Source organism: Monodelphis domestica, chromosome X (genome assembly GCF_027887165.1).
Source record: "Monodelphis domestica isolate mMonDom1 chromosome X, mMonDom1.pri, whole genome shotgun sequence".
NCBI lineage: Eukaryota > Metazoa > Chordata > Mammalia > Didelphimorphia > Didelphidae > Monodelphis > Monodelphis domestica.
The window spans coordinates 33576021-33602890 of record NC_077235.1 but is presented as its reverse complement, the minus strand read 5'-3'; the positions used below and the strand labels follow the sequence as shown (position 1 = coordinate 33602890).

At 41.9% G+C, this 26870-nt stretch overlaps 1 protein-coding gene across 1 annotated transcript in view; it reads right to left on the bottom strand.

The window, feature by feature from the left end:
- Window positions 1–26870, bottom strand: part of GABRE (gamma-aminobutyric acid type A receptor subunit epsilon) — a 55952-nt gene that overhangs the window by 7888 nt on the left and 21194 nt on the right. Inside the window, exons 5-8 of the mRNA XM_056809564.1 lie at window positions 7723–7943; window positions 7080–7162; window positions 4556–4693; window positions 976–1128 (exon numbers count right to left, since the gene is read on the bottom strand). Of these exons, the coding sequence (XP_056665542.1) occupies window positions 976–1128; window positions 4556–4693; window positions 7080–7162; window positions 7723–7943 (595 nt within the window). The remainder of the gene's footprint in view (window positions 1–975; window positions 1129–4555; window positions 4694–7079; window positions 7163–7722; window positions 7944–26870) is intronic.

The following is a 26870-nucleotide window of genomic DNA, read 5'->3' as shown; positions in this document are numbered from 1 at the left end:
CTCATTCTCACTTGAGAATTCTATTAGCTTCTCCCCATGTACTCTTTCTTCTTCTGTAGAGACTACTGGGCCCAGAATTGTACTATTCAGATGTTCAGCATTTACGATGGCTCTCTTATCAATGCTTCCCAAATCTTTGCCTCACTCTCTAAGATTCAACTCTAGGACTCATAGATGAATATCTTTCCTAGCAGGCTATGTAAGAGAAGGTTTGTCTTATCTGATCCCAAAACACACTTTTCCCATGGACCCACAATTCAAAGAGTGACTCACTCTTTTTAGAAACAAAATCACTCCGAGGGTCAACACTCAAACACCTTAATTACTTCATGGTTATTTCTTAATGATCTATCCAAGGGATTGGTGCCTTGGCATCTATACCCTCTCATGGCCATTTTCTTATATACTCCTCCTGCTCTGTACCCAAGCTACACTTCATTTTCTTTTTCTCTCTTACAGCTATTTTACTTTACCCAATATCTGTCCTTTACCTCATGGAGTAAAGATATCCAGCATTTGGATCACAAACAGCCACACTAAATAATTTTCCAATGTGAAAAAAATATGATGGATGATGCTTCTTTCTTGTGTCAATATCTGCCTCGTTCCTCCTTCTACCACTTCAACCCTAGGCTTTTCAGCCCTAAAAAGTACTTTCATGGTAGACCATAGTCTAATCTACAATTGTTCAAGTGGGATTTCTATTAATGGATAATAGAATCCTTGAATGTGCTAGCTGGAAAGACCCTTAGCATCTAGTTCAGGTCTCATTTTACAAATGGGGAAACTGAGACTCATGGTAGGTAAGGTCACACAGTAAGTGATAGAGCTGGGTCTAGTATCCAGTTCTTTAGACTCCCATAGCCACTCTTCTCACTCTCCTGCAATACCCCAATTAGATCGCTGCCCTTTCCTCCACAAAGAAGCTAGACTGTGGTCCTATACTGCCCAGATGCTCAAGGGAATCCAACTTACCCAAGGAAGTCCTGGCAGGAGTGGAATCTCTCTTGATCCAAAAGGAAACCCAAGAGAGTACCACCGTCAATATGCAAGGGATATAGGTCTGAATGGCAAAGTAGCCCATCCGCCGGCTTAGGTCAAAAGAAACAGTCATGACCATGTAATCACCTGGAAGACACAAAAAGCTTGTTAAAGTGCTAAAATGTTGGTCTCTACTTCAATCTCATCCATCTTTTGGAAAATGGCCATCTCCTAAACCCCTTTTCTCTCAGTGGCAAGCCCAGCTTCTTTTTTTAGCTGAATACAAAATATCCTCCATAGTATTCAGACTCATAGTAGGGTAAAAGGACTTCAAGATCAGCACCACCACTATCATAACCATCATTACTATCATTTCTTTTCCCTGGGATCAGAAAGGGGAGGAGGATTGCCCAATATTGCCCAGTCAGATAGATGAGTTTTCTGAGTTTATACACATAGGTCTCCTAACGCCTAGTCCTGAACCCTTTCCATAACCTCCCACCCATCCCCCACACTGCCACCTTCGAATCTTAGCCCTTCTTTGTGCTGAAGGTTTTCTTGCTAAAAGGAATTAGATCCTTTTCCAGGAGGACTAGGATCTACCTCAATCTTGGTCAGGGCTATCCCAGCTATGCCATTGTTTATTGTTTGGTTCCAATTACTTTGTCCTCTGGGTTAAGCTGATAACTTTGACAACTTCTCTTCCTCCTCCACCTCCTTCTTTTTCTTCTCTTTGTCTCTGTCTTACTCTCTCTGTCTGTGTGTCTCTAACTGTTGGCAGAATTCTCTATTTACTGATGTTTGAGCATATGTTTAAGACACCCTAGCCAGCTGGTCTTCAGGCAGAGCGGATGGTATAATAGGCTCATTCTAGAGACCGAGCTGAGAAACAGAGCTTGTGAACTCCAAGGCTGTATTTGTGTAACATCAGAACAGCAGAATGGAAAGTAGAAAATTTACTCAGTCATTTAGGTCAGCTCATTGTTTAGAAATGCTAGCTCTAGTTCATTTGAATACTCAGATTTCAAGACAATGAAGCTAGAGCCAGAACCAGGGTAGCAAAGCTGGAGCTTTGTCCCAGGTATCAACATCTGGAAGTGTTATACTTCCTTGCTTGTATGCTCCCTTAAGTTTTCTGGAGGTCACTCTTCTCATACATTAGTTATAGGACAAATAAGTGCATGTCTTAAGGGTCATCTCTTCTTCTAGGAAAACTGCACCTGTGGCCAAATTTGGCCACCAGACTCCACTATACCAAGTAGATTTGTCCCAGATGCCCAGTTTTCTAGTTGCAACTCTGAATCCAGCTTCATCCTTGACTTCAGACACTATTGATTCCACAGAATATAGATTAATAATTTCAGAGATGCCTGTAATTTCAGAGCTGGAAAGGACCCCAAAGATCATCATCTCTCACTTCCTCATTTTTATAGGGAAGGATGTTGAAGCTCAAAGGAGGGGAAGGGACTTGGGGCAGGAAAGGGATATTCTGGAAGGAAGATTGTCCTGACCACAGCTCTGAGAATTTGGACTTGGTCCTCTCAAAGGATCTCCAATTATTTGTGGACTATCATTGTTCTTTGAAGGAGAAGAAACAACCAAATTAACTCAACCTCGGGGATAAATTTGGAGTATTTTCATCAGTTGTCTGAGTTCCTCTACCTTTATCTTGAAGAGTACACTTCTTCTTGGGTGAACATTATTTCATTATGGATAAACTTGCCCCAGCTGAGCCTCCAAGGGGCTCTAGGACCAAGCTAATTATATAAAGAAGTACACAAACACAGATGTTTGTTCTCCCATGCCTACCCTACCACCTTGAAACTACCCCTTGATTGGAGAAGACACATGACAACTGCATCCTTGACATTCATTGTGATGTAGACACCAAGAAAGCAGTGTCTAGGAATGGAGTCTTATGGTCTTCTGCCATGGCCAGACTATACCTGAAGTATATTATTCAGTTGGGGATTATGTGAGTATCAGAATTGTAAGATAGATGGTATGCTGAGGACTACTAGGGTATATTATGAGAATCAGTTGAAGGGAATGGGAAATGAGTGTGTTTAACATGGGGAAAAGAAGGCTGCTGCTGCTGCTACTTTTGGAGCATCATGTCTGACTTCAAGATCTTGAAAGATGGTGATGTGAAAGAGAGAGAAGTTCTCTGTTTGCTTCTAGAGGGCAGAACCAGGAACAGTGTCTGCAAGTTGCCAAGGAGTAAATTCAGGCATGCTATAATGGAAAAATAGACCCTTCCTTAATAGAGTTGTCCTGATGTGGAATGGGCTGTCTTGGAGGGAAGAGTTGACTTCTCCCCCATGAATGTCTTCAAGTTAAAACTTAGATGACCACTTTTTGGTGGGCTGCTATATGTATTTCCCTTTCCATATACATTGGGTGGCTGCTGGATCCCAACTCTTAAAATTCTGTGATTCTAGGACTTTTCCACCAGGCATTGCCATCACCCAACTGTCTGTTTCCAAGACAGGCATGGAAAGACTTCACAAATTTTTCCAGACCCAAGGTTATGGCCATTCTTTTGGGACATGTCCTGGTGTTCCAACTTGTTTTGAGATAAGAAGTGAGAATCATGGCTTATTGGGTGCTGTGTGCTTCTGTTGCCTACTTTCTGGGATATGGGCAGTCTGGGCTAGAGTGCCTGGTGTGAGGTTCTTGGGACACCAGGTTTATAACTCTCTATTTCTATTTGCAGCCTCCTCGTTAGCTCCTCTGTGCTTTATGCCTGCTTCACAGGTCCACATCTCTCAATCAGAGGCTCCTACCACAATTTAACACGTCCCAACTTAACAGAAATCTTCTCACAGCTAGTAGTTCATCAGTTTGGCGCTGTTTCTTTGCCGAGTTAATATTTTCTTGCTACAGATAGATTTATTACCCCCATCAACCTTTTCTATTTATGTTTAGTTTCTTCTGGGGCCAGAGAAGAATTTTTTTCCTTTGCTAAGAAAAGCTGAGAGATGGAAATCTTTTGGGACTGAGGAAGGAATCCGACTCAGTGCATATATTCGGTGCTTCCTTGTGGCCAAAAAAGCCAAGTGACTATGAATAAGTCATAAATGGTTGAGACAGCAGGAAGCCCCACTGGTCTGACTTCCTAGTTGCTGATGTGTGGCATATTATACTTTCTTGCAAGACCAGGGTTCTGACTGAAATCTTGGGGTCCAGAGCTCATTAGCTATAGTTTGGAATAAGAAACTAGCCCTAAAACTTTTAGCAGACCCTGAACACAGAGTCTTTGCCTTACTGCCTCAGTGCTTTTCCCCAGAGTGGTGAAGTATAAGTAATGTTAGATTTGGAGGCAGATTACCTGGGTTCAAATCCTTAATGTGCTACTCTGCTACTTTGAATAAGTTATTTCCCTTATCAAAGTGCTTTGTTCTTTCTCTGCTTTTTACCCAGAGATCTTTCAGTTCTCTTCTAGGGGGCACTGGTGAGTGGTTCCCCTCCTCCCTGCTCCCCAGCTTTGAGTTGCTCTTGGCTCTCTTTTAGCCCTGATTTGTCCTTGATTCTCTCCACCATCAACTGAACTTTGAGCTGAAGATTGCCTTACCAGCACCAGTCCGGAGAACTTCCGATGTGTTCCGCAGTCCTGTAAAGTCAAACTGGTAGAGCCTCCAGGAACGCTGGTCTGATACTTCAATGGAGTAGCGCCTCCAACGGTAAACAATCTCTTCAGCTGGATAACCATCTGGAAAATGGGAGAGGCCAAAAAGAGACTAAGGACTAAGTACCTGAGAGGTTTGCTTGAATGAAGCATGCTTAGTTGTCTGGCCTTCTGTAGTCTTGTGACCAATGAGGTAGCTGCCACGTGTATTTGAGATATTTGGCATGGCCCAGGAAAGACCCTCCATTCTTCAAACATCCCAGATATTCTTTGACATTGTCTTGGGAATAAGTCATTGGGCTGGACTCTGCTTCTAGAGCATTTCACAGTTCATGCAAGAGATCCAGGTCCCATTTTATAGAAAAGGAAACCAAGGCTCACATGGTTAAGTGACTGCCACTTACTAGCCCTCCAACCCTGGGGTTGAATTGGGACTTGAACTCAGGCCCTTTAACTCCATATCCTTGCCCTTTCCATTATCCTACTACTCTTTTGGCATAAAATCCAGGCCCTGGTCCCTCCCACTTGGCAGTTGAGTGTTTTCGAATCATTTAACTAAAAATGAAGTGGAAGAACTAAGCCCAGCAAAAATTAAATTATTCTTCAAATTCTATGGCTGGCCCCAGGTTTCTCCTTGTTAGTGGTATTTGCCCTCTATTATTCCCCTGCTGGATCTTCCCTGTGCTGGGGAGTTCCCTCTGTTACTTTCAGACTCACTATGCTTTCCTTCTGGTAACTTTTTTTAAACCCTCATCTTCTGTCTTGGAGTCAATACTGTGTATTGCTCCAAGGCAGAAGAGTGGTCAGGGCTAGGCAATATGGGGGTCAAGTGACTTGCTCAGGGTCACACAGCTAGGAAGTGTCTGATGCCAGATTTGAACCCAGGACCTCCCATCTTTAGGCCTGGCTCTCAATCCACTAAGCTACCCAGCTGCCCCCTCCTTCTGGTAACTTAGCCAAAACACTCCAGGGGAACTCTGGATAGTGTGTGTGGTCACTACAATGACTTCAAGACAGCTGTAAAACCTACATGGTAACAGGAGCCATATTTGATTACTCCTCTCTTAGATTCTGGCCTCATACAGGCTCAACCTGCCATGAAAGTTGTCATTCTGATCAAGCCCCAAGGGCTTAGTTTGGGAGTCCTATTTTAAACTCCTCTGTCCCAAACAGATGAAATTGGTTCCAAACCCAAACCCAGGCTTCCACTAATACTCCAGATATCCCTCCCAATGTGGGAAAAGGCATAGGAACCTATCCCCAATTCCCCCACTACCACTTCTAAACTGCACTTCTTGAAACTCCACTGTTCTGGCCACTTTTCAAGCCATCCCTTTCAACCAAATGGAGAGATCTCAACCCATCTATGAAGTCCTCACCAGCCAAGTTCCAGTGTTCCCGCCCTCCCTCTAGCCCCTCCCATATTCACTAGCTTTACTATTCTCTTGGCACTAGGCCCTATTTCCTGACACTTCCTGTACTTTGTGTGAGTGCTTAATGTAGCGGCCAAGGACCCAGCTTTGAATCTTGGCACTGCCATTTGCCACCTATGGGACCTTTGGTAAGTCACTGAACTCTGGGAATTTGTTTCCTCCTCTGTAAAATGAGAGAGTTGGACTGGATGATATCTAAGGATGTAAACAACTTTGTCTGATATTCAGTCTCTCTCTCTCTCTCTCTCTCTCTCTCTCTCTCTCTCTCTCTCTCTCTCTCTCTCTCTCTCTCTCTCTCTCTCTCTCTCTCTTTCTCACTTTATATTTGTTCAATTTTTTCCTATGCGTTAATCTTATCTTCTCAGCTAAACGTCTATTCCCCAAGGGCAGAAAATATAACTTTCTCATAAGGAGAGCTCCCACAGTGGTGAGCACAGGGCTTTACAAGAGTAGGTGCCCTGGCAAAATTTGTTGACCAACTGCCTGACTCTAGCTGTTTAGTTATCTCTGCCATTTCTGAAACTTGAGTTCAATCAGCCTGCCATTGCCCTAAAGTGATGGGTATCAAATATAGAGAGAGATCAATGGCTGGATGTGAAACAGGTCTTATTAGAAAATCACTGAAGGCATGAGAAATGCCCCGTCATCATCATCACTGAATCTGTGGCCCATCAAGTGAGTGCATTGCTCCTCTGGGACTTCCCCTCACCCTTTGGTAGCTAGGTTTTTAGAGGCACTAGCCCCCAGTAGCTGAGGTAGACTGAGGAAATTGCTGGCCTTCTTCCTTTGAGGTCTGCTTTAGTCTATGTAATAAATGCCAAAGGGCTCGGGAAAAAGGGTGCCAGTACTATGCCAGTACCACCAGGTAAGGATGCTGGTACTGACAGAGTGACAACAGGAATTCTAACTGATGGGAAAGCTCTCAGGCCCAGGGACTCAGGGACCAGTAAGAAAGAAGGGAAGCCAAACCAGGCAGGTGAGGGGGAGGAGGGGAGGCTGAGAAAAGGGGCCTGGGAACCTCCAGAGCAGGTACTTACAGCTAGAAAAGATGAGAGGGCAGGAATGGGTGTCCATTGGGAAGTTCTGGAGCTGGAGGAGACATTCAGCTTCTATAGTCAGCCTGGAAAGGAGGGAGAGAGGGGCCTTGTAAGCCCAAGGATTCATCCTTCCAGCTAGCCAGCACCCTAGACTCATGGCATCTTAGGGTTATATCTGTAAAGGTCCTCACAAATCATCTAGTGCCCCATATCATACATGTTCTGGCTTAGAATTCTGACCAGGATGACTTGTGTCAGGAGGCAGCCAACTAGGATTCAAATTGAGGCTCTACCCATGTAAAATCACCTGTGTGCCTTTAGGCAAGTTATTTCCCTTCTGTAAGTATCCATTTTCTCTTCTATAATGTGAGAGGATTGAGCCAGATGGCCTCTAAGATTCTTTCCTACCTCAAATCCTGTTATTCCCCTGACTATCACTGGAGTCCCCACTGGGGGGTCATAATCCAGGGGTGGCCAACTCCATGGACCAACTCCCTCTAGGAAACAATGTCAAAGCCAGGTCTTTTTTCACATTAACCCCTGGTCAAGAAGGGGCCAGTCAGGTAATGAAGTCCAACCAAGTATTCTAAACTATTATCTATTGGCACGTTCCTATCCCTGAATCCTCCAATATTCCACATACCTAAGGGTGTAGAGAACCTTCCCATCATTCCAGATGCGCAGTAGCTGATTGGGTGTGGTGATCCAGTGAGAGTCAGCCCTCTTGGAGTTCCGGAAAAAGGTATCCGGGATCCAAATGCGGCTTACCATGTTGCTGTTCAGAGTTAGAGCTTTAAGGGTACTGTTGAAGCGGAGGCGACGATCATACCAGCTCTGGGCAAAGAAGATGTCAATGGTGTATTCCTAGCACAAAGGAAGGGAAAGCTCATTAAACCCCTACATGGCAGAGCCAAGACAAACACAGGGACTACCCCATCGCAGGGACCTAGGAGGCAATGTAGCAGGGTAGAAAGAGTCATGGAAAGGAACCCAGAAGGCTTGGTTTCTGAGTCTGGCACTTCTGGGCGCCTCTAGGACCTCAGGAAGGTCATTCCATCTTCTCTCGGCCTCAGTTTCCTCAGAGGGAGTGGGTTGATCTTGCTAACTGAAATCTCTTTTAGCTCTATAGCCTACAGTCTCATAATCCTAGTCTTTTCTTCATCATCTACTTTGGTGTCTTGGGATAAGACATTTAGTTTCTCCATGGCTCAATTTCTTCCTTTCTATAAATAGCGAAACAGATTCAGAGCATACAGTGGGAGGCAGATGACCATAGTAGCATAAATTTAGAGAAGGAAAAGATCTCAGAAGTCAATGAGACCAATTCCCTTATTTTACAGGTAAGGAAACTGAGGCATGGAGAGGTGAAGACATTTGACCAGAGTCAAGGCCTAGTCAATGTCTAAGGTAGGATTTGAGTGCAAGTTTTCCTGACTTCAAACCCTATGTACTACCCACTACACTATGTTTCAGATGGTACCAGGAAGCCTAGTTTCTATCCCTCAGTCCAAGATTGAATGCATCAGGGAGCTCTAGCATCAATCTGCCTTTGGCCTCAAGGGCCTAGTTGGGAACATGAGACCTGGTCAGGGACTAAGTGCAGCATGCTGTATTCTGGCTGAGCCCTTGGCCTTGAAGGACCTCACTTTGAATCAGTTCATAACTCACGTGAAAGAAGAGTTAAGGGCTTCAGCTCACCCCAGATACAGAAGTTTTCCAAAGGCTTAAGGACCACAATCATCAAGTCTGAGAGCTAGAAGAAACCCAAGATAACCTGCCACACCCATTCCCCCTATTAGAACTCTCCTTTATAAAATCTCTACAAAATGGTCACCTAGACTTTACTTAAAGATGTCCAGTGAGAAGGGACCTCCCAAAGCAATTCACTCCATTTGGAGGTATCTCTCAGAGTGAAGAAGATCCCTTCTCCTTATATCAAATCTAAATCTGCGTCTTGGCAACATTAACCTAGCGTTTTTAGTTCTACCCTCTGAGGCCAAGTTGCATACCTCTAACCCCTCATTCCTGTCATTGCCCTTCTAATACTTGAAGACAGCTACTATTTCCTCATCAACCCTTTGCTCGTCCAGGCTCAACACATTCGGGTCTATTCAACGATCCTCATAATGAGTTCCAGTTTGGATATGTGTTCTGCATGAGATGCTTAGAGAACATCCAGTTTGAGATGTCTAATAGGCACTTGGCATTGTAGGACTAGAGGTCAGGAGGGACGTTAGACCTGGATAAATAGATCCTGGAGAATCATCAACATAGAGCTAATCATTGAATCCATTGGAGCCAAAGAGATCACCAAATAGTTCAGATTGGAAGAGATGAGGGCCCAGTCTTCCCTGAAAGCTCTCCAATATCTTTCCCAAATGGTGGTACTCCATGCAGATTACTATACTCCAGACAGAGTCTGACCTTAGTACAACAAGAGTTATGCCTCTCTTGTCCCAAGGTCTATCCCTCTCTTCATGTAGCCTAAGACTGCACTATTGACTCAGTTCTCCCTCTATTAAGGGTTTGCCTTCCTACTTCACCACCTCACTGAAGATACTATAGTTTAAACAGAGCATTGGATCTAGAATCAGATGACTTGATTTCCAGTCCTTCCTCTGCTACTTACTACCTCTGTGAAGCTGAGCAAGTGATTATACTTCTGAGCCTCAATTCCTTTCCCTGTAAAACCAAGGGACTGGGCTAATCACTAAGGTTCTTTTCATCTCATTCTCTTAGGATCCTATTTTTTGTTCATTTTTCTGTGTGTGTATGAAGGGGAACTGGGAGGGGAAAGAGAGAGGGCACCTCACCTTTTCTCTTAGTTTCTGTCTTTATCTGTATATGTGTGAGTCATATGAGGGGAGGCTGGCCTAAGGTTGAAGGGCAGAGTATGGATAGGCTGCTTTTCAGGTAGTCTTGGGAAAGAGCAGAAGAAGATGAGGAAGGAGGAAGCATGGAAGGCCAGCAGGATGAAGTGGCATTTCCCTGTTAGTGGGTGAACTCTGGGCGGCATTGACTGTCTCTGCCATGGAGAATTCATCTTGTCTTGCATATGTATGAAATGCTAATTGAGCCTGGTGACCAATTTCATCTCCAGCATTTCTGACAAACTCAACATACCAATCATGCAGGTAGAGAATAATATTCTCTACACAATACTCTCTCTCTGTGTCCGTCTCTCTCCATCTATATACATATATAAAATATAAGATTTCTAAAATCTTACAAATCTTTTAAATAATATAGGCAAGAGTAGATATCTCTATTATTTAATGGGAATGCTTTTCATTTCAGACTTATCCATTATATAAGATATTTGTGGTTTCTGATATATTCTTCATTATGTTAACAAAAGCTTCTACTATTCCAATTTTTAAACATAAATGAATTATGTATTTTATAAGAAAAAGCTGCCCATGATATTGTGAGCCCTCTCTTTTTCACAAGGATGGAGCAAGAAGACAGCAAGTCACAAGAACAGTCCAAGTCTCAGACAAATCCAAGAGCCTTACTTGCTTCCAGGGGTGGTGGGAAGAGAATAGTCCCTCAGAAACACTATGTTAAACAAAAGATTGTGATGATCTGCCTCATTCTCACATTAGACTCAACTCAGAACAAAACTTTTACTAAGAAAAATATTGAGGATAGTCTGTCTCTCCTTCTACCATTCCCCCCTCTCATATATATATGAAGACAGATGAACAAGAAATAGGATCTAAAGTGTGATTTATATGGATAATTATTCAAATTGTTTCCTAATATTGAACCATTCTTACATTCCTGGTATTTGAATTTGGCCATAGTGAATTGTCTTCTGAATACATTGTGTTTTCCTTGCTACGATTTTTTTTCAAATTGTTGTCATTAGTTTGGCTGGTATTAGGTCTTTTCCTCTGCTTTGTCTCTTCCTGGTTTGGATATCAGAACCATATTTTTCTCATAAAATTAGTTTGGCAGACTATCTTCTCTACATATTCTATAATAACTCATCTTTAAGTGTTTATTAGAATTTACTTATGAAAATATTTGACTCGGTTTTTGTCACATTTCTAGAAACACAAAGAAATAAGATAAGAAAACAAAATTAAAGGAATAAAACCCAGAAAATAATAGGCGAAATGATTTATAGTTGCTGAAGACATGATGCCGTACTAGAAAACCTTGGAGAATCAGCAAAGAAACTAGAGATGATTAATAGCTGCAATAAAGTAGCAGGAAAGCAAATAAATCCACAGAAATCGTCAGTATTTCTATTCAGTAATAAGAAAGACCAGGAAGAAACAATCATACAACAAATTCCATTCAAACTAATGACATAATCCATAAAACATTTGGGTTTTAACCTACTAAGGTATGAGTAAAGTTTTATATGAATGCAACCATAATGCAAATAATCAAAGGGACAGCCAATTCTCATGATTAGTCCAGGACAATACAATAAGAATTATGATACTTTCTAAACTGATTTAGAGGTTTAGTAATATACTAATTAAACTGCCAAGTAGACAGTTTACAGAACTACACAAAACTGTAACAAAGTTTACTTAGAGGAGCAAAAGTCCCAGAATCTCAAGGAAAATATTGAGAGTACAAATAAAAGGGACATAGCATTCAAATTGTATCATAATACAGTAGCTATCTATTTAAAAACTATTTAAACATAAAAGTTGATAAGTGAAATAGGACAGATAAACAAGAAACAGAAGCAAATGAAAGCAATAGCCCAGTGTCTGATAAATCTAAGTTCACTGGGGAAGATTCATAACGTTTTGGCTAGAACACTGGGCAAAACTAGAAAACCGTTTGTCACAAAATGGGTCTAGGCTAGCATATACTGCAACAAACTCAAAATGGGTATATAATCTGAATATAAAAGGTCATATTTTAAGAAAAATTATAACATTTAGATTCAATACCTTTCACAGATATGGTCAGGGAGAGAAATCTCATATAAACAAGAGAATTATGAGAATGTAAAGACAAAGCAACTAGTTTTAATTATGTGAAAAATGGAAAAAACAAGCTTGTGCAGGAATAAAGTGAAGATAAGTGGGTAAAAGTTTTTTGCATCACCAATAAATGACTGGTATCTAAAAGATTCAGAAAATGGATCCAAATGCATATTACCAAGAATTATCCCCTCATTGAATAAGTGGGCAAAGGATATGAATATTTTTCAAAAGAAGAAGTGCAAACTGTAAGTGACCTTTTGAAAACACACTCTGAATTACTAATAGTAAGAGAAGAGTACATTTAAACAACTCTAATGTTTCACCTTACATCATGTAAATTGGTAAAGATCACCAAAGAAAAATAGGGAATAGTCATTACTGGAAGGGCTGTGAAAAGACAGATACCTTAAAAAACTGATGGTAGAGCTGCGAACTAGTCCAATGATTTCAAGTATCAATTTGGAATTATGTAAGAAAAGTGACTAAATTGTTTAAACCCTGCAAACTCACTATTAGGCATTTACCCTAAGGAAGCCAATGACAAACAAACGTTCAGCATATGCCAAAATATTCCTAGTAACACTCTTCATAACAAAAGAACTGGAAACAAAACATGTGCGCATCATTTCAGACATGACCAAAGAAACTATTATATTGTATTAAATATAAGGGAATGTTATTATGCAGAAAGAAATGACTAACAGAATGAATTCACAAAAATATGGGATGATTTGAATAAACTGAGTGTAAAAATACACCAAACAATTAGACTGTGAGCTTCTTGAGAGGAGAGACTATCCTTTTCCTTTCTTTGTGTTACGTGGGCTTAACTTGATTCATAGCAGGTCTGCTCACCTCCTGACTGACTACAGCAGGGAAAATGAAAAGACCACTAAAAGAAATCTAAGTACCTGGAAATCCCATGATGTCCCTAGACCACAGATTGCATAATATTTCCCTACTCGTGGCAAGCTGGTAGGAGCATCGTATTGGATATCTTCTCTCTTCTCTCTTCTCTTTTCGTGTTTGCTAAGCTTTTTTTGGTCTAAGGAACAAGTCCATGAAATTGAGGTGGTTTTTGGATTTGTGTTTTTTGTCTAGAAATGCATGATACAAAGAAAAATGGCATCAATAAAATAAAAAATTTTAGGGTCAAAAAAGCAGTAAGGACCTAAAAGAGAGTAAAGAATACCATAAATGTTAAAGTCTTTTCAAATTCCTCCCGGGGCCTTTGCACTCTGCTCAATCCTTTGGAGCTCCAGAAATTGCCCCATAATATTGCCAGGGTTGTGCCAAATCATGACCAAGACTTCTTGATTCAAATGCTCACAGGCTGTCTCATCAACTACCTGCAACTCACCATTTGGTACAAACCCTTGTTTGAAATGATTCCTCTTTCCTTGTTTTTTTTGAATTTTGAATTTCCTTGATTGCGTTGGGTTTAGGAAGGGAACCCTCACGTTGGGAACTAAGTGTTATTATAAGTAGGGAATGGATGCAATGTGAGTACTATTTTTGTTTCTGTTTTGTTTTGCTTTGTTTTTGCATACAATGTAGTCTATCTCCTAGACTGCCCTGAGGTCTGTTGTGTGTCACATGGAGTATCATATCACTACCATTTCCCACGACTGAAAACAGATCCCATTTTCCATTCTTTAAGGAATTTCTATATCATGTAATGAGGTAGCCATTGACATACCTCATACCACAAAGCTAGCCACAGAAAACTCTTTGGTGTCTTATTAAGTCTCTCACTCAACCATGCTAAACCACAACGGGCTCTCTGAAGGAATCGCATCTCTGAAGAACTGACATAGTGGGAATCTCATGTGATGTAGGTCAAGCAAGCAGAGAGAAGTATTCCTATTACTGAAAGACTGGTGCATAGACTGAAGCTCATGGCCATGTGGCAAGCTGGGAAGGAGAACTGGTTGGAACCTGATCACGTCGTGTTCATGCAAGTCAATTGTAAAGAGAGAGCAGCTCCATGACTTGAAGTTCACAGATTCTGTCAGGTCCATTTGGCATTGTGTAGATAAACAATCAGTTGTTTCCCTGAATAGGTCATTTTTTCCATTGGTTGTTTTGATGCCTTGAAGACACATGCTCAGAGTACAATTTGAAACACAGCAGTAGAGTTAAAACCTATTAAAAATGAATTGATAAGCTTGTTCCCTGCTATCTCACCTATGCAAAAAGCATGTTTATTAGTTTCTACTCAAGGGCTTGGAGGAAAGAAGAAAAGTAGTTGGGGGGAAGGTTAGGTTTAGAAGAGAGCAGAAGAATAAGGAAGGGAGATGGGGGAAGATCCAGATCCTCCTGGGCCCTGTTTAGGATGGATGGTCCAAGATCAAAATAGCAAAAGGGGCTGGCATGGGAGTGTGGAGTCCTGAGTCCTAGTCCTTCTGCCACTAACTCATTGAGTGACTTTGATGCTTAGAAAAAGAGAGACTTTCCTAATGTTCCCCCAAAATATAACATGAAGTAGTTGAACTAGAAGATGACTTAGAGCCTTTCCATCTATAGTACTCCTTGAATATGAGTCCTCACAGGCTTTAACTCCAACGGTTCTGACCTGATACTAAAGCTCATAGTTAGGGTCTAGGCTTGAGTTCAAGTAAATAAACTAAAAGAATCAGCAAATGCTTTAGGGATAGGAAACATTTTGTGGAAACCCTAGTGATGCTCATATCTGCTTTCCATTTGAAATGTTCTCAGAGATCTCGGGGAGCTGAGGCCATATGTCAAAAAGAGATCTCAATCCTCACTGTTAAGGACTGCCCATTGAAGCTATGAGGACTGAGAAGAGTGCCAGCTTGTATTGCCACTCTCTTTTGAAGTGCCTGAATGGGTCCTCATTTCTACCTGTTTATCAACTTGTTGAGGTCCACATTCTCCAATGAGTACTGTCCTATTTCTCAAAGCTTTCTTACTTGTGGAGGGTTTTGGAGCCCAGATTGTATTTTCTACACAGAAATGTATTAATAATTGACTTCTATATCTACAGGAAATTTACTGACATGATATCTAAGGGAAAACATTTAAAATTGATGCTAACCTGCCTTCATGGTATCTAGGCCCCTTAAAATCCAAAGTAGAAACAGTCTCTTCAATACTTCATGTCACTTTTTAAGCTCCAAGTGCAGGGGGAGATGATAAGCCAGATTTTGCCATGAATCTGATTGGGATGGCCAGCAAACAACTCAAGTAGAGTAGACAAGATTAAGGCAAAACAACCAATGAGCTTCACAGAATGTTTTGAATTCTTTTGCCAATCTGGAAGAAGGTAGGAGTTCATGACACTAGGCTCTGTCCTCCACGCCTCATTTCATGGACAAGGAAAGATTTATTACACATGCTTGGAGCATATACCTCCAGAACACGACATCTGTTCAGATGTACCTTTGTACGTGATGCAGGATCAGGTGGAGGCAAACCTTGAATGAACAATCAGTGTGTCTCAGGGCTTTGTGGGGCCTAGGAAGGCATCCCTTTTAGCCCCCAAACCCAAAACCCTTCATGGGCTCTAGATCTGGCCATCACTCATCAAACTAGAAAACATTCAGAGAAGGGCTATCAAGTCATGGGAGAAATAGCTGTACAAAGTGGAGATATGTGGCTTGGCAAAGATAAGCCTTAGAAGGATAAAATACTTTCTAGTATTCCGAAGGTCCTCTTGTAAGGAAGAAGGATTAGATTTTTCTATATGACTTCAGAGGGCAGAATGAGGGCCAATGGGTGGAAACTACAGGGGGGTTGACTTGGGCTTGATTTGAGAAAGAAATTATTCATGATAAACATCCTAGATGGGAATGAATTGTTCCTCATGAGATAGTGCTGTACTTGGAGGTATTTAAATAGAAGCGTGAATCCCTATCTATTAGGGGACATTTTCAAGGAGATTTCTAAACGCAGTGGAAGATTGGAAGAGCTGCCTCCTAAGAGCCTAACCTTTCATCTGTCTGCATATTTCCTTAGCAATGGGCTCATTTCCTCCTTGTATAGTGGGTCCCAGGTTTGGTCCTTGGCTTTCAGTGTCCCTTCTTTACAGTCATAGAAGTCTTTGAGCTCTTGCCTTTTGCATAGAAGCCCAATGACCTAGTTATGAAGCTTTTAGCTTCTGCTTAGCAGCAGTGGTGGCCAGGGAATTCAGAGAGTCCTTGAGTTTAGACATGACATCAGCCAGACTGCAAGCAACTGGTGTCCAGCAGACCCATCTGTCTGCACTCGCTGACGAGGTTGTTATTAAAACAGCCGAGCTGTGGACATAGGACACTAAGAAGGTGGAGGAGAATTCTGGACACCTTGGGGCTAGAGCTTGTGAGTCTCTACAGGACAGGACAGACTGTTTTACTTCTGCTCTATATCCTTCCTAATTTTGGCTTTTGTTATTTCTATCACTATGAGGTGCCAAGCCAGAGTATAAGAAGTCTTAGAAAGACAGCAAGGATTTGAGGTTACTATGGTGACCTCTACAAGGTCTTTCACCAGGGTCTACATCAACTCTTTATTAAAATGAGACTTACTTAGGCCAGTCCCTCTGTAGTTGCCTTTCCCCTTGGGCCACTAGGGCAATCAAAGAGAAAGACGTTTGTCTTTTTCAGGGAGTTGGGTTATACATCTATAATCATTTGTAGGGGACAGGCATTATGGGGCAGTGGTATAGGAACAAAATTATAACCCAAAAAACTTGAACTTCCCTCCTTGGTTCTGTTGCCAACTAGCTGTGTGACCTTAGCCAAGTCACTTCTTCTCTCTGGACTCCAGTTTCTTCCTCTAGAAAATGAAAGGGTTAGGCTATATTATCTCTAATGGCCCTTTTAGAATTTATATTCTATTCATTTAACACAAGGAATAATCTAGAACTGTTGGAAAGCAAAGTCATAAATTGGCCCAAATAGCCCCTGGGGCAGGTTGGTGGGAGAGATTGTCATGGACAGAAAACAGTACAAGGTTGAGTTGTGGTGGTACAGAGAAATAGTCCCATTGGGGATGTGGTCATGAGAGGAGGGGGTGACAACTTGTTCCCTGCAGAGTTCTAGAGGTGATTGTACCTTCTGTCTCCAGAATATTGGGATAAGGCACCTGGATAGTGGATTCTCAGGGAAGAAGTATGCTCTTCCCCCTGCCAGCATGTGGGAACAAAGGCTTACTTCTCCTCCTGTGCCGCCATACTGGTTATGAGTTTGACGAAGAGGCATCTCCATTAAGGGCACATAGTAAGATAAGAGGAGTGGGACTCCATTCCAGCCATTCCTTCCTTACTGTACAGTGTGATGCATCACCAACATCAGTATTGTTATTTTTGCAGCCATCAAACTTGAAGGTTCAGAGAATGCTCTTGGCTGTTCTCAGACTAGTGTCCATCTCATTGGGAAACCACACAGCTCTCCTGTGTCAGGGTGACTCTAGGCTGCCATGCCTTTGTAACTGCATTAGGAAACAGTGGATTTTACTAATTGTATCCAGGCCCCACATCTGCTCTCATCGAGCTCGCAGTTTATTGCAGAAGGTGATTTGGCTCTGACTCTTTAGAGAGTCCAAATTGCCTGCTTCTGCTTTGGCAAAATAAGGACACTCTTGCCTAACAGTTACCCAGAGTACTAGTCCTCCTTCTGCCACTTATTGGCTCTATGACTCGAGGATAAATAATTTCCCTTCCTAGGGACTGAGTGTCCCCATCTTTCAAAATAAGGAGCTGTAATAGATGACCTACTGACCGTATAGAAACCTTCTTTAATTCTAGGAATGGGGTTCTTTGTTTTGTTGTGTTATGGATCTCTTGGCAGTATAGGAAGTAAATATGATCTATAAGGTCTCAACTGGTTCCAAAATCCTTTTATCGCAAGGAAACGATTGGTAGCAGCTAGTTGTTGCTAGTGAAGAAGAACAAGAGTCATTGCTCTTCCCTTCCCAGTGTCCTCAGGTGGCAGTTGGATGTTTTCTAGTTTCCCATAAGCATTCTTCACCAGCATGTAGTTGAAATGAATGCTCCTAGATCAGTGTTGGCAAACCTTTTAGAGATTTCATGCCCAAACCATACCTTCAAGCTACCTGAAAGCCTTCCTGCATTACCCTAGACAGTGGAGGGAGGAAGTACTCCCATTTGTCTGCTGGGCAGAGAGGTGGGGCATATGAAAAATGTCCTCAAGTGCTGTGGAGAGGGAGAATGGAGCAGCCTCCTCTGGCACACATGTCACATCTTGGCCAACACGGCCCTAGTATATCTTGACTGGAGTGGGTTGGGTGGTGAGGATGGCTATAAAAGTCCAGGGTGATTTCCCTTATCAGCCCTGCTCCTTTGACACTGCCTGGCATGATGTACTGAGTACCCACAATGCTCTTGTTGACTGATGGATTGATGGTGTGAGAAATTGGTAATTTGGTTCCACTGCCATATATGAACTCTTGTTCTTTAGCAGTTGGCATACCTGACTTTCTCAAAAGCCTCCCTTCTTTCCCCCAGTCTTACTTGTTCCAAGCTCTTGCTTGTGCCAAACTCTCATCTACTAACTTCTAAAATTTCATAACTGGGCAAGGAAAAAGGCAAATAGTCATTCTATCTCAAAGACACACAAAGAAAGGGACAACAGTGATGGAAATGAGAATGGAGAAGAGAATGGGGTTGGAGAAGGAGACTGGAAGAGCATGAGGACCTTGGTTTTCTCAACTCCTAAATGGGAAACTATATTCTTTGCCCCGCCCTGCTAAAGTTTGATAGATCTTGGAAGAGGATTTGACTCAACACAGTGAACAATTATGAAGTCATTACTGTGTGCTAGGCACTGTGCCTGGTGCTGGGAACGTGTAGGCAAAAACTAAACAGTATCCCTGCCCTTGAGCAGCTTCCATTCCACTAGGAAGATAGATTGTATTCATAAATTGATGTGAAATAGATAAAAGGAATACAAAGGTCTTCTCCAAGAGACAGTATCTGAGTTGTTCTTTGAGGGAATACATTGCAGATGTGGGGGCTGTAGAAAACCACTCCAACCAGAGAGAATATGGGGTTTTTCAATGAAAATGAATGTTTACTAAGATGCCATGCAGGCGGACATTGGGATATTCCAGGATAGAACAGAAGGTCAATTACAACCTTACCGTGTTGTAGAAAGAGGGCTGAACTTGGAGTCAGAAGAGGCTTGGGAATGAATCTCCTCCAACAGTTCCTGTGACTGTGGACATATCACTTAGCCTTCCTGAGCCTCAATTTTCTCATTTGAAAAAGGAGGTTAATAGTAGTTGCAAGACTCACCTCACAGGATTGTTGGGAGTATCTTTTAAATTATAAAGGCTGTACAATTATCATCTATGATTGCTATTACACAGATAAGAAATGTCTGTTCTCTTCTAATTGTCTTCACCATTTCAGTGGCATTTGGGTTTGAGTTTTGCCTAGGAATCTCCAGTGTCCAGCATTTCATCAGCTAGCCTATATTCCGGGCCCAAGAGAGCCCACCCCCCCATTGTGCTATCTGACCCCCAGGATGATGGTGACAGACATAGGAATTGACATCAGCTAAGCAGCTCCCTGGGTTTGGACAAGCTCCCTTTGCTTTGTTCCAGAGAATGGAGCTTTATGAGGTGATGATAAGCAGCCAGAAGAGAGAATGAATGGGAAGATGGCACTTGCTTTCAAAAAATTGTTTCTTCACTTTATCTCTAGCATCAGTCCTGATTTTTCCAACAAATGCCCAATTACTGCTCCATCTGGTTTGCATTCTCTTGATTGCCTAGGTATTCACATTTTTACTTAAAGGGATGAGATGGGAATTTCATAGAAACTTCCCCCAAATACTTGTGGGTGGCTTTATGCCATTTGGTATATGTACTCAAAGTATCTTTTTATTTAAAAAATGTTAATGGTCTGGGCTTTTGATTTCATTTTTGTAGGGGGACTCCCTCTGTGGAAATTCCAGCTACTCCAGATCAATGACTCAACTGTAACTTAATGCCTTAAGAGGGCTGTTTGGGACAGAGAGGTCAAGTGACTTGCATAAGGTCACTCAGCTTGCATATGTGTTAAAAGATAGATCTTGAACCTAGGTCTTGCTGACTCCAAGGCTGGACCTCTATCCACTTTGCCATGCTGTCTCTCAATATAAACTTATTTTCATATCAGCTTAAGCGAATCATAAACTCTTTGGCCTTGGTTTTCCTCTCTCTAAAATGACAGCCAGGAGTAGTATACCTACCCATCCCTCCATCCACTCATCCATCCATCCATCTATTTAGCGGCCTACATATCTAACTATCCACCCATCCATCAGTCAATCATCTATCTGCCCATTTATCAATCCATGGATCTCTCATTTGTGTATGTTCATCTAGCTACATATCTATCTATGTATCTATTTATCTATTTGTCTGGATGACTATCTTTGCAAAATTCTTTGTATTCAGGATCACACTGGCTATAGTGATGATGGAATCTAGTCTCTAACATACACACAGGTTCATTCTGTTGATTCAGTGCATTCCACTTGAATTTGTCTGAGTTATCTATAAGTACACCCCACTTAATATTCTTAATTGGTTCCAAGGAAACATGGCATTAGGTAAAATAATATTGCAGGGCACTATAGGAACCCTGCTCTAAATGGGCAACCAACAGAATGATGTTACAGTGACTTCATGGTGGTGTTTGGTTATAATGTATTCATGGCATTAGTGGGGAATGGCATTGATTGGGGGCATGCTTTTATTATATAGTGACTTTGTCCACAAGAACAAGCATTATAATGTTAACAATAACAATAACTGGCATTTATGTAGCACTTTTAAGGTTTACAAAGGGCTTTATGTACACAATCACATTTCCTGATATTTTGAAAATTCAATTTCAAAAGGCTCAGTTGTACATTTGGTGTACTACCACTCCTTTTTCCACCATCATCATTAAAAACACTTAAGCATTTACCTATATAGAGCCATTTCTTTCCAAGATCACCCCAGGTGTGCAAAGCCATTGTTCTTCAACAAAAAGCCAAGTAGAGTTAAAGCTGGAGGAGGTTATGGAATGGAATGTTTGGTCAGGTTATGCCAACAACAATCTTGTGCGGACTTCTCTGAACTATTTTGAGATGGAGATATTCCATAGTGGCCTGCCTCACAAAAAAGGACAATTGTGGGCCACAAATCTATAAAATATGAGCTGGAGAAGTCCCTTGACCTCATTAGTACAATCTTCTAATTTTAGATTGTAAGCTCCTTGAGGGCAGGGACTGTCTTTTGCCTCTTTTTTGTATCTCCAGAGTTTAGCACAGTGCCTGGCACATAGTAGGTATTTAATAAATGTAGACTGAATGAAACAGTGGAGAAAGTGAAAGAGATTTGACTAAGGTCACATGCCTAGTCAGTGAAAGAATTGAGGACAGAATGTTGGCCTCATGACTCTTAGTCCAATGTGTTGGATCAGTGGTCTCCACAACAAACATTCAGTAGAACAACTGTGTTGTTCCAGAAAGTGCCTCAGACACCTTGTAATTGCCCTGTTCTATCTTTGAAAAGTTTGTCTAAAGACTCTGACCTTTTTGAGTTTTCAGCATCTTGGGGTAATAAATTTCAAGCATTGTCCTTTCTGACTCTCCAAAGTCCTTCTCTGATGCTTCATAAGGGTCTGTAGGTGGCTACAAACTCTTAAGAGTTTCTGCTTCTTCTAGCCTTTCTGAAACTGAAAAGGCTTTGAGTCTGGACCCAATGATGGAGTATTTGCCTATCATCTGAGGACCAGCATAGCTAATTACAGAGAAGCTTAGCAGCAGGGCATTGACCAGGAGGTAATTTTAATTTTCCCTTAGTCACGGTAACTCTTGAAAATGCTCTACTAAGTCTCGGAGGGCTTGACGTGTGTGTGTGTTGGTAGAGGGAGTGTGCATACTGATGAAGTCCCAGGCCCTTGAAGTGTTGAAGTAAATGTGGTATCATGAAGGACTCAAACTACCTGTCTCAGGATTCAAAGGTTGGCCCATTCTAGCAAATTGTCATTTGGCTCATCTCAGAATCATGCAGTCTCAGGCAGAGCTGAAAGGGACTGACTATTCCATCCAAGTTCATAGAGTCTTAGGGCCAAATGGGATTCCAGAGACCATCTATTACAGGAAAACATCCTAGCTTCCCACCCTCAACAAATAAATACTCAGCCTTTACTTGATGACCACCTCACCCCCAGTACTGGGGAGGGGACTCAATCCCTCTTGAGGCAGCCCATTCTAAGTGAGAGAGACATAATATATGGGATCAGGGTGTCTGAGATCTAGAGCTGGAAGGAAACTCAGGAGTCATCCAGTCTAACTCCCTTGGCTTTATAGAGGAGGAAACTGAGGCCTGGGGATGCTAATTAATTTGCCCAAGACCATATAGACAGTAAGTGGTAGAGCTGGAATTTGGATCCAAATCTTCTAACTCTCTGGTCTGTTCTACCTCCATATCTTCTACTTTGTCCACCTAAGGATGACTCCACTCCAGTGAATCCTCATCAGAGTTGCAACTTGGGCCCACCTAGCACTTTTTTTACTGCACCACAGTCTCTTGTGGTGCAAGAGCAAGGGCACTGGACTTAGAGTCGGGAAGATCTGAGATTGAACTCTGCCTCAGTTCTTTACTACCTGTGTGACTGTGGGCAAGTCACTTAACCTTGCCTTAGTTTCTCCATCCATAAAATGGGTATAATAATAGAGCTTACTTCCTATGGTGGTGGAAGAGTCAGATGAGATTTTATATGTATATATATACACACACACACACACACACACATATATATATATGTAAAGTGGTTTTTTTTACAAACGTAAAGCTCTATTTAAATGCTAGCTATTACTTAGAGGTTTTTCCTACAATGAACTGAAATGTCCCAAATCCAAACTCTTTATAGCTATATAGCCTCTCCCCCTCCAGCCTTCCATACTCTGAGGCATCAGTCTTTTTACCTTCCAGAGTGTTGTTGCAAAGTCATTTGATGCACCAAACATTGACTGACTCTGCCCCTGGGCTTTGGCCCAGGCCATCCTCATTGCCTTTGCTATGTCTCTTATGCTTAGCCTAAAGAGGCCCTAAACATCTGCTTGCAACAGATATACCTCCTGTGTGGAAGCCCCATGGCCCTCTGGGCCCCCGGTCCAGTGGAAACAGGCAAGACTGTAAATGCCATTGCTTTTATGCTGGGTCTGGCTGAAGGTGAGACGCTGGACTAGATGATCATTTGAAATCTCTTTCCTTTGCTTCTGCTGCCTGATTTCCCCTGGGCCCACTCCAATATCTCTTAGGTCCCAGGTACCTAAGGATGTATTAGCTTTCATAATTTCTGTAGACAGCAGTGGGAGCATGACTAAGAGTCTCTGATTTAAAGAATTAAGAAATTCTTTAGTGGGAGAGTGAGGTTAAAGCGAGGAGACGGGGAAAATGGCTGAAGCAGCAATGTACATGGCAGAGGGGTAGCAGGAGATACCTGCTCAGTCTCCATCTCCACCCCATCCCTGTTTCTGTCCCTCCTAGGTAATAACTGCCACCATTCTCCATTGAATTTATGACTGTACATCAGGGCTTCTAACCTGAGCTCTGTGAATTTATTTATGTTTACCATTTTGATAAGTGTATTTCAATATAATTGATTTCCTTTATAATTCTATAAATTTCATTTTATGCATTGGAAAACATGATTCTGAGGAGTGCATAAGCTTCACCAGCCTGACTGCCCAAGGGAAATCAGTGATGTACAACAGAGGTGAAGAAGCGTGGGGACTAAATGATCAGCTTCCCTCTGAGATGCAGAAAGAAAGAAAATCCCTAAGCCTCCAGGTTGTATATGAGAGCTCTAACTGGGGTGGAGTGACTTTAGAGCACTGGCATTTGTAGGATGTTGACAGTACTTCACAGTCCTTCTACAGTGTAGAAACAACTGAGCTTGGCCCCTAGTTGGCAGGACTAGCTAATAATAATAATAATACTAAGAGTAAGAATTTAGATAGCTCTTTAAGGTTTGAAAAAACATTTTGCATAAGTGAACTCATTTAATCCTCCTAATAATCCTGGGAAGAATCATTCCCATTTTACAGATAAGTAAACTGAGACACAGAATGGTTCACTGACTTGTCTAGGGTCACACAGCTAGTGCCACCTAGATGCCTCAAAATAAGACCTTACCAAGGAATGGCTTTCCTTCTCAGGACATTTTTATATCGATGACTGAGATCATGGTTTTTATTGATGGCTCAGTATTAATTTGTGTGAATTAGTGAGTCTCTCTTCTTTCTTTGCTATGCTTCCTCTAAGAACTATTCTAGGCCTATTATGGAATTGATGAGTCCCTTCACATATCCATGAGTGCACACTTAAATACTTCTAGGGGAGTATCATCTGTCTATTAAGTTAGGTGGTACAGCTGATAGAATGTTGGCCTAATCCTGGAGGACCTGAGTTAAAATTTGACCTCAGACAGTTATTAGCTGTGTGATTCTGAATAAGTCTCTGAATCCCTATTTGCCTCAGTTTTTCCATCTATAAAATGTTCCTGGCATATGTAAATGTTAGGTATTATTATAAAAAAGGAAAGGAAAACTGATCAAAGCCAATATTAGTGGGGCTCTGTAGAAGAAGATACCCTGGGGCACTAAATAAGTAACCATTTCATAATCGCTTATTAAGCAGGCACTGGAGATACAGAGACAAAAACTAAATAGTCCCTGACTTCAAAGGATTTACATTCCATTGGAGGAAATAGCATATACACAGAAACAAACATGAAATAGATAGAAAGGAATTAGGGATGGATCACTGGCTTCTGGGGTGCATCTGGAAATGGCTTATGGAGGAAATGGTACTTAAATTGAGCCTTGAAAGAATCTAAGAATTCTAAAGGATGGATGAGAGGGGAAGCATTCTATGTTTGGGGCTAGCCCGTGCACAGGTGCCAAGCTAGGACAGCGAATGTTATGTAATATGGTTGGAGACAGACATGGAAGTGAAGTGTGGATCTGGTTTCAAATCCTGGCACTGCTGTGGATCTTGGGAATGATATTGGGAATTTGTTAGCCCTTTTCTGAGCCTTAATTTTCCCATCAAGAAAATGATAGGGTTGCATTGGATGGCTAAACCAGCCCTGCTCAGGGCTAGGTACAAACCTGTGATCCTATGGGGAAAGGTTTGGAAGGAAAGGAAATGGTTTGATCTGGAGGTTCAATAGGTCCTTTGTTTGCTATAAAGCTGTATAAGCCCATAATAATCCTACTCTCACACCCCACAAATTGCTCTTTAGGTTCTCCTAAAATCTTATAATAGGGTAGTTTTTGTTGTCTTTTTTTTTTTTTGCTATCTTGCCAATAGGCTAATGTGAAGCTAAGCAGGTGGGTGGCGCTGCAGAGGATGGAGCGCTGAGCCTGGAGTCTGGAAGACCTGGGTCTCAGTTTGCCCACAGATCCTGGGCAAGTCACTTAAACTCTTTCAGCTTCAGTTTGCTCATCTAGAAATGAGGCTAATAATCACACCCACTTCCCAGGGTTGTTGTGAGGATCAGATGAGTTCATGTTTGTAAAGTATTCATTCCCACAGCTCCTGACATCTAGTAGGTGCTATATAAACACTTCCACCAACTAGATCTAGAAACTTTGAGCATCAGACCAGAAGCTGGAGGAGCAAATTCATCTTGAAGCACCCAAAGGAAGAGCAGCCTTGCATCCCCTGCCTCTTTAGAAGCAAACTAAGGTGCACTCACTCCCCTCCTTGAAATGACTTTGTGTCTACATCGTGTCTACATCTCCATTCAGGAGAACCTAAAGAGCAATTTGTGGGGTATTACAATAGGATTGAGGATGCTGATTTCTCAGAAATTCATTGCTGTCTTGGTGTACCTCTCCAGTGCCTCCTCTCGTGCCCAGGACATACTGGGCACTTGATAAATATTTGGTGAATGGAATTTAATGGAATAAGGGCAAAGCTCTCCTTTCACCTTCTCATCATAGAGATCATCATCAATTATCTACCTGTCACTTCTAGAATCCTCAAGTTTTAGAAATAGGCAAGAACTCAAGAGATCATTAAGATCAACCCTCCAATCTCTTAAGAACTGCCACAGTCAAAAGACAGAGCTCATGGCTCCCAACGACTTCATTTTCAAGGGGATAAAACTAGGTATAGAGCTAGGAAATGACTTGAATTCAGGTCTTCTGAATTCTGTCTAGTGTGCTACCAATTTTACTCCTGATGAAGTAAACTAAGACCTGCAGAGGGAGAAATGGGAGAATGGACTGGCTGTCCTCTAAGGCTTCACATAGCTTGAAACTTGTAAGTACCTATGATCCTAGATGTGATATGTAAGTAAATGACTTGTCCAAGGTCACATATCAATATGTTGCAAAACAGGGGAACAGCACGGGGTCTAAAAAGTCAGGGCCTCTGTGCATCCAAAGGGAATTCCACTATTGCCTAGAGCTCAGTGGGCCATGAGATTCCATTTTCACTACAAGTGGGAGCCTCTGCAATCTAGACCCCAAATTAATTCAGCTCTCAGTCATTCTTGAAAGAAAGAATAAATCCCCCATAGACTGGGATGTGTCACTTGCATAAATATATCTAAGTGGCATTGCTTGCTTGGCATTACCTTTACCCTCTTCTTCAGGGCACCATGGTCAGACACCAATGGAACACGAGCCAGGTGGCTCATCTCTTGGCATGGCCCATTCCAGCAGTGAGCGGACCCCCCCTCCCCAATTCCAAATAATTAAAAACCTTCCCTGGGATTGAATGTATCAAAGTTTCCCTTTCAGCTTTTGATTGGGGAGCACAGATGCTAATTAACCTCAGGCCTTGATTCCCCAGAACTAGATTCTAAAGTGTTGTCCTT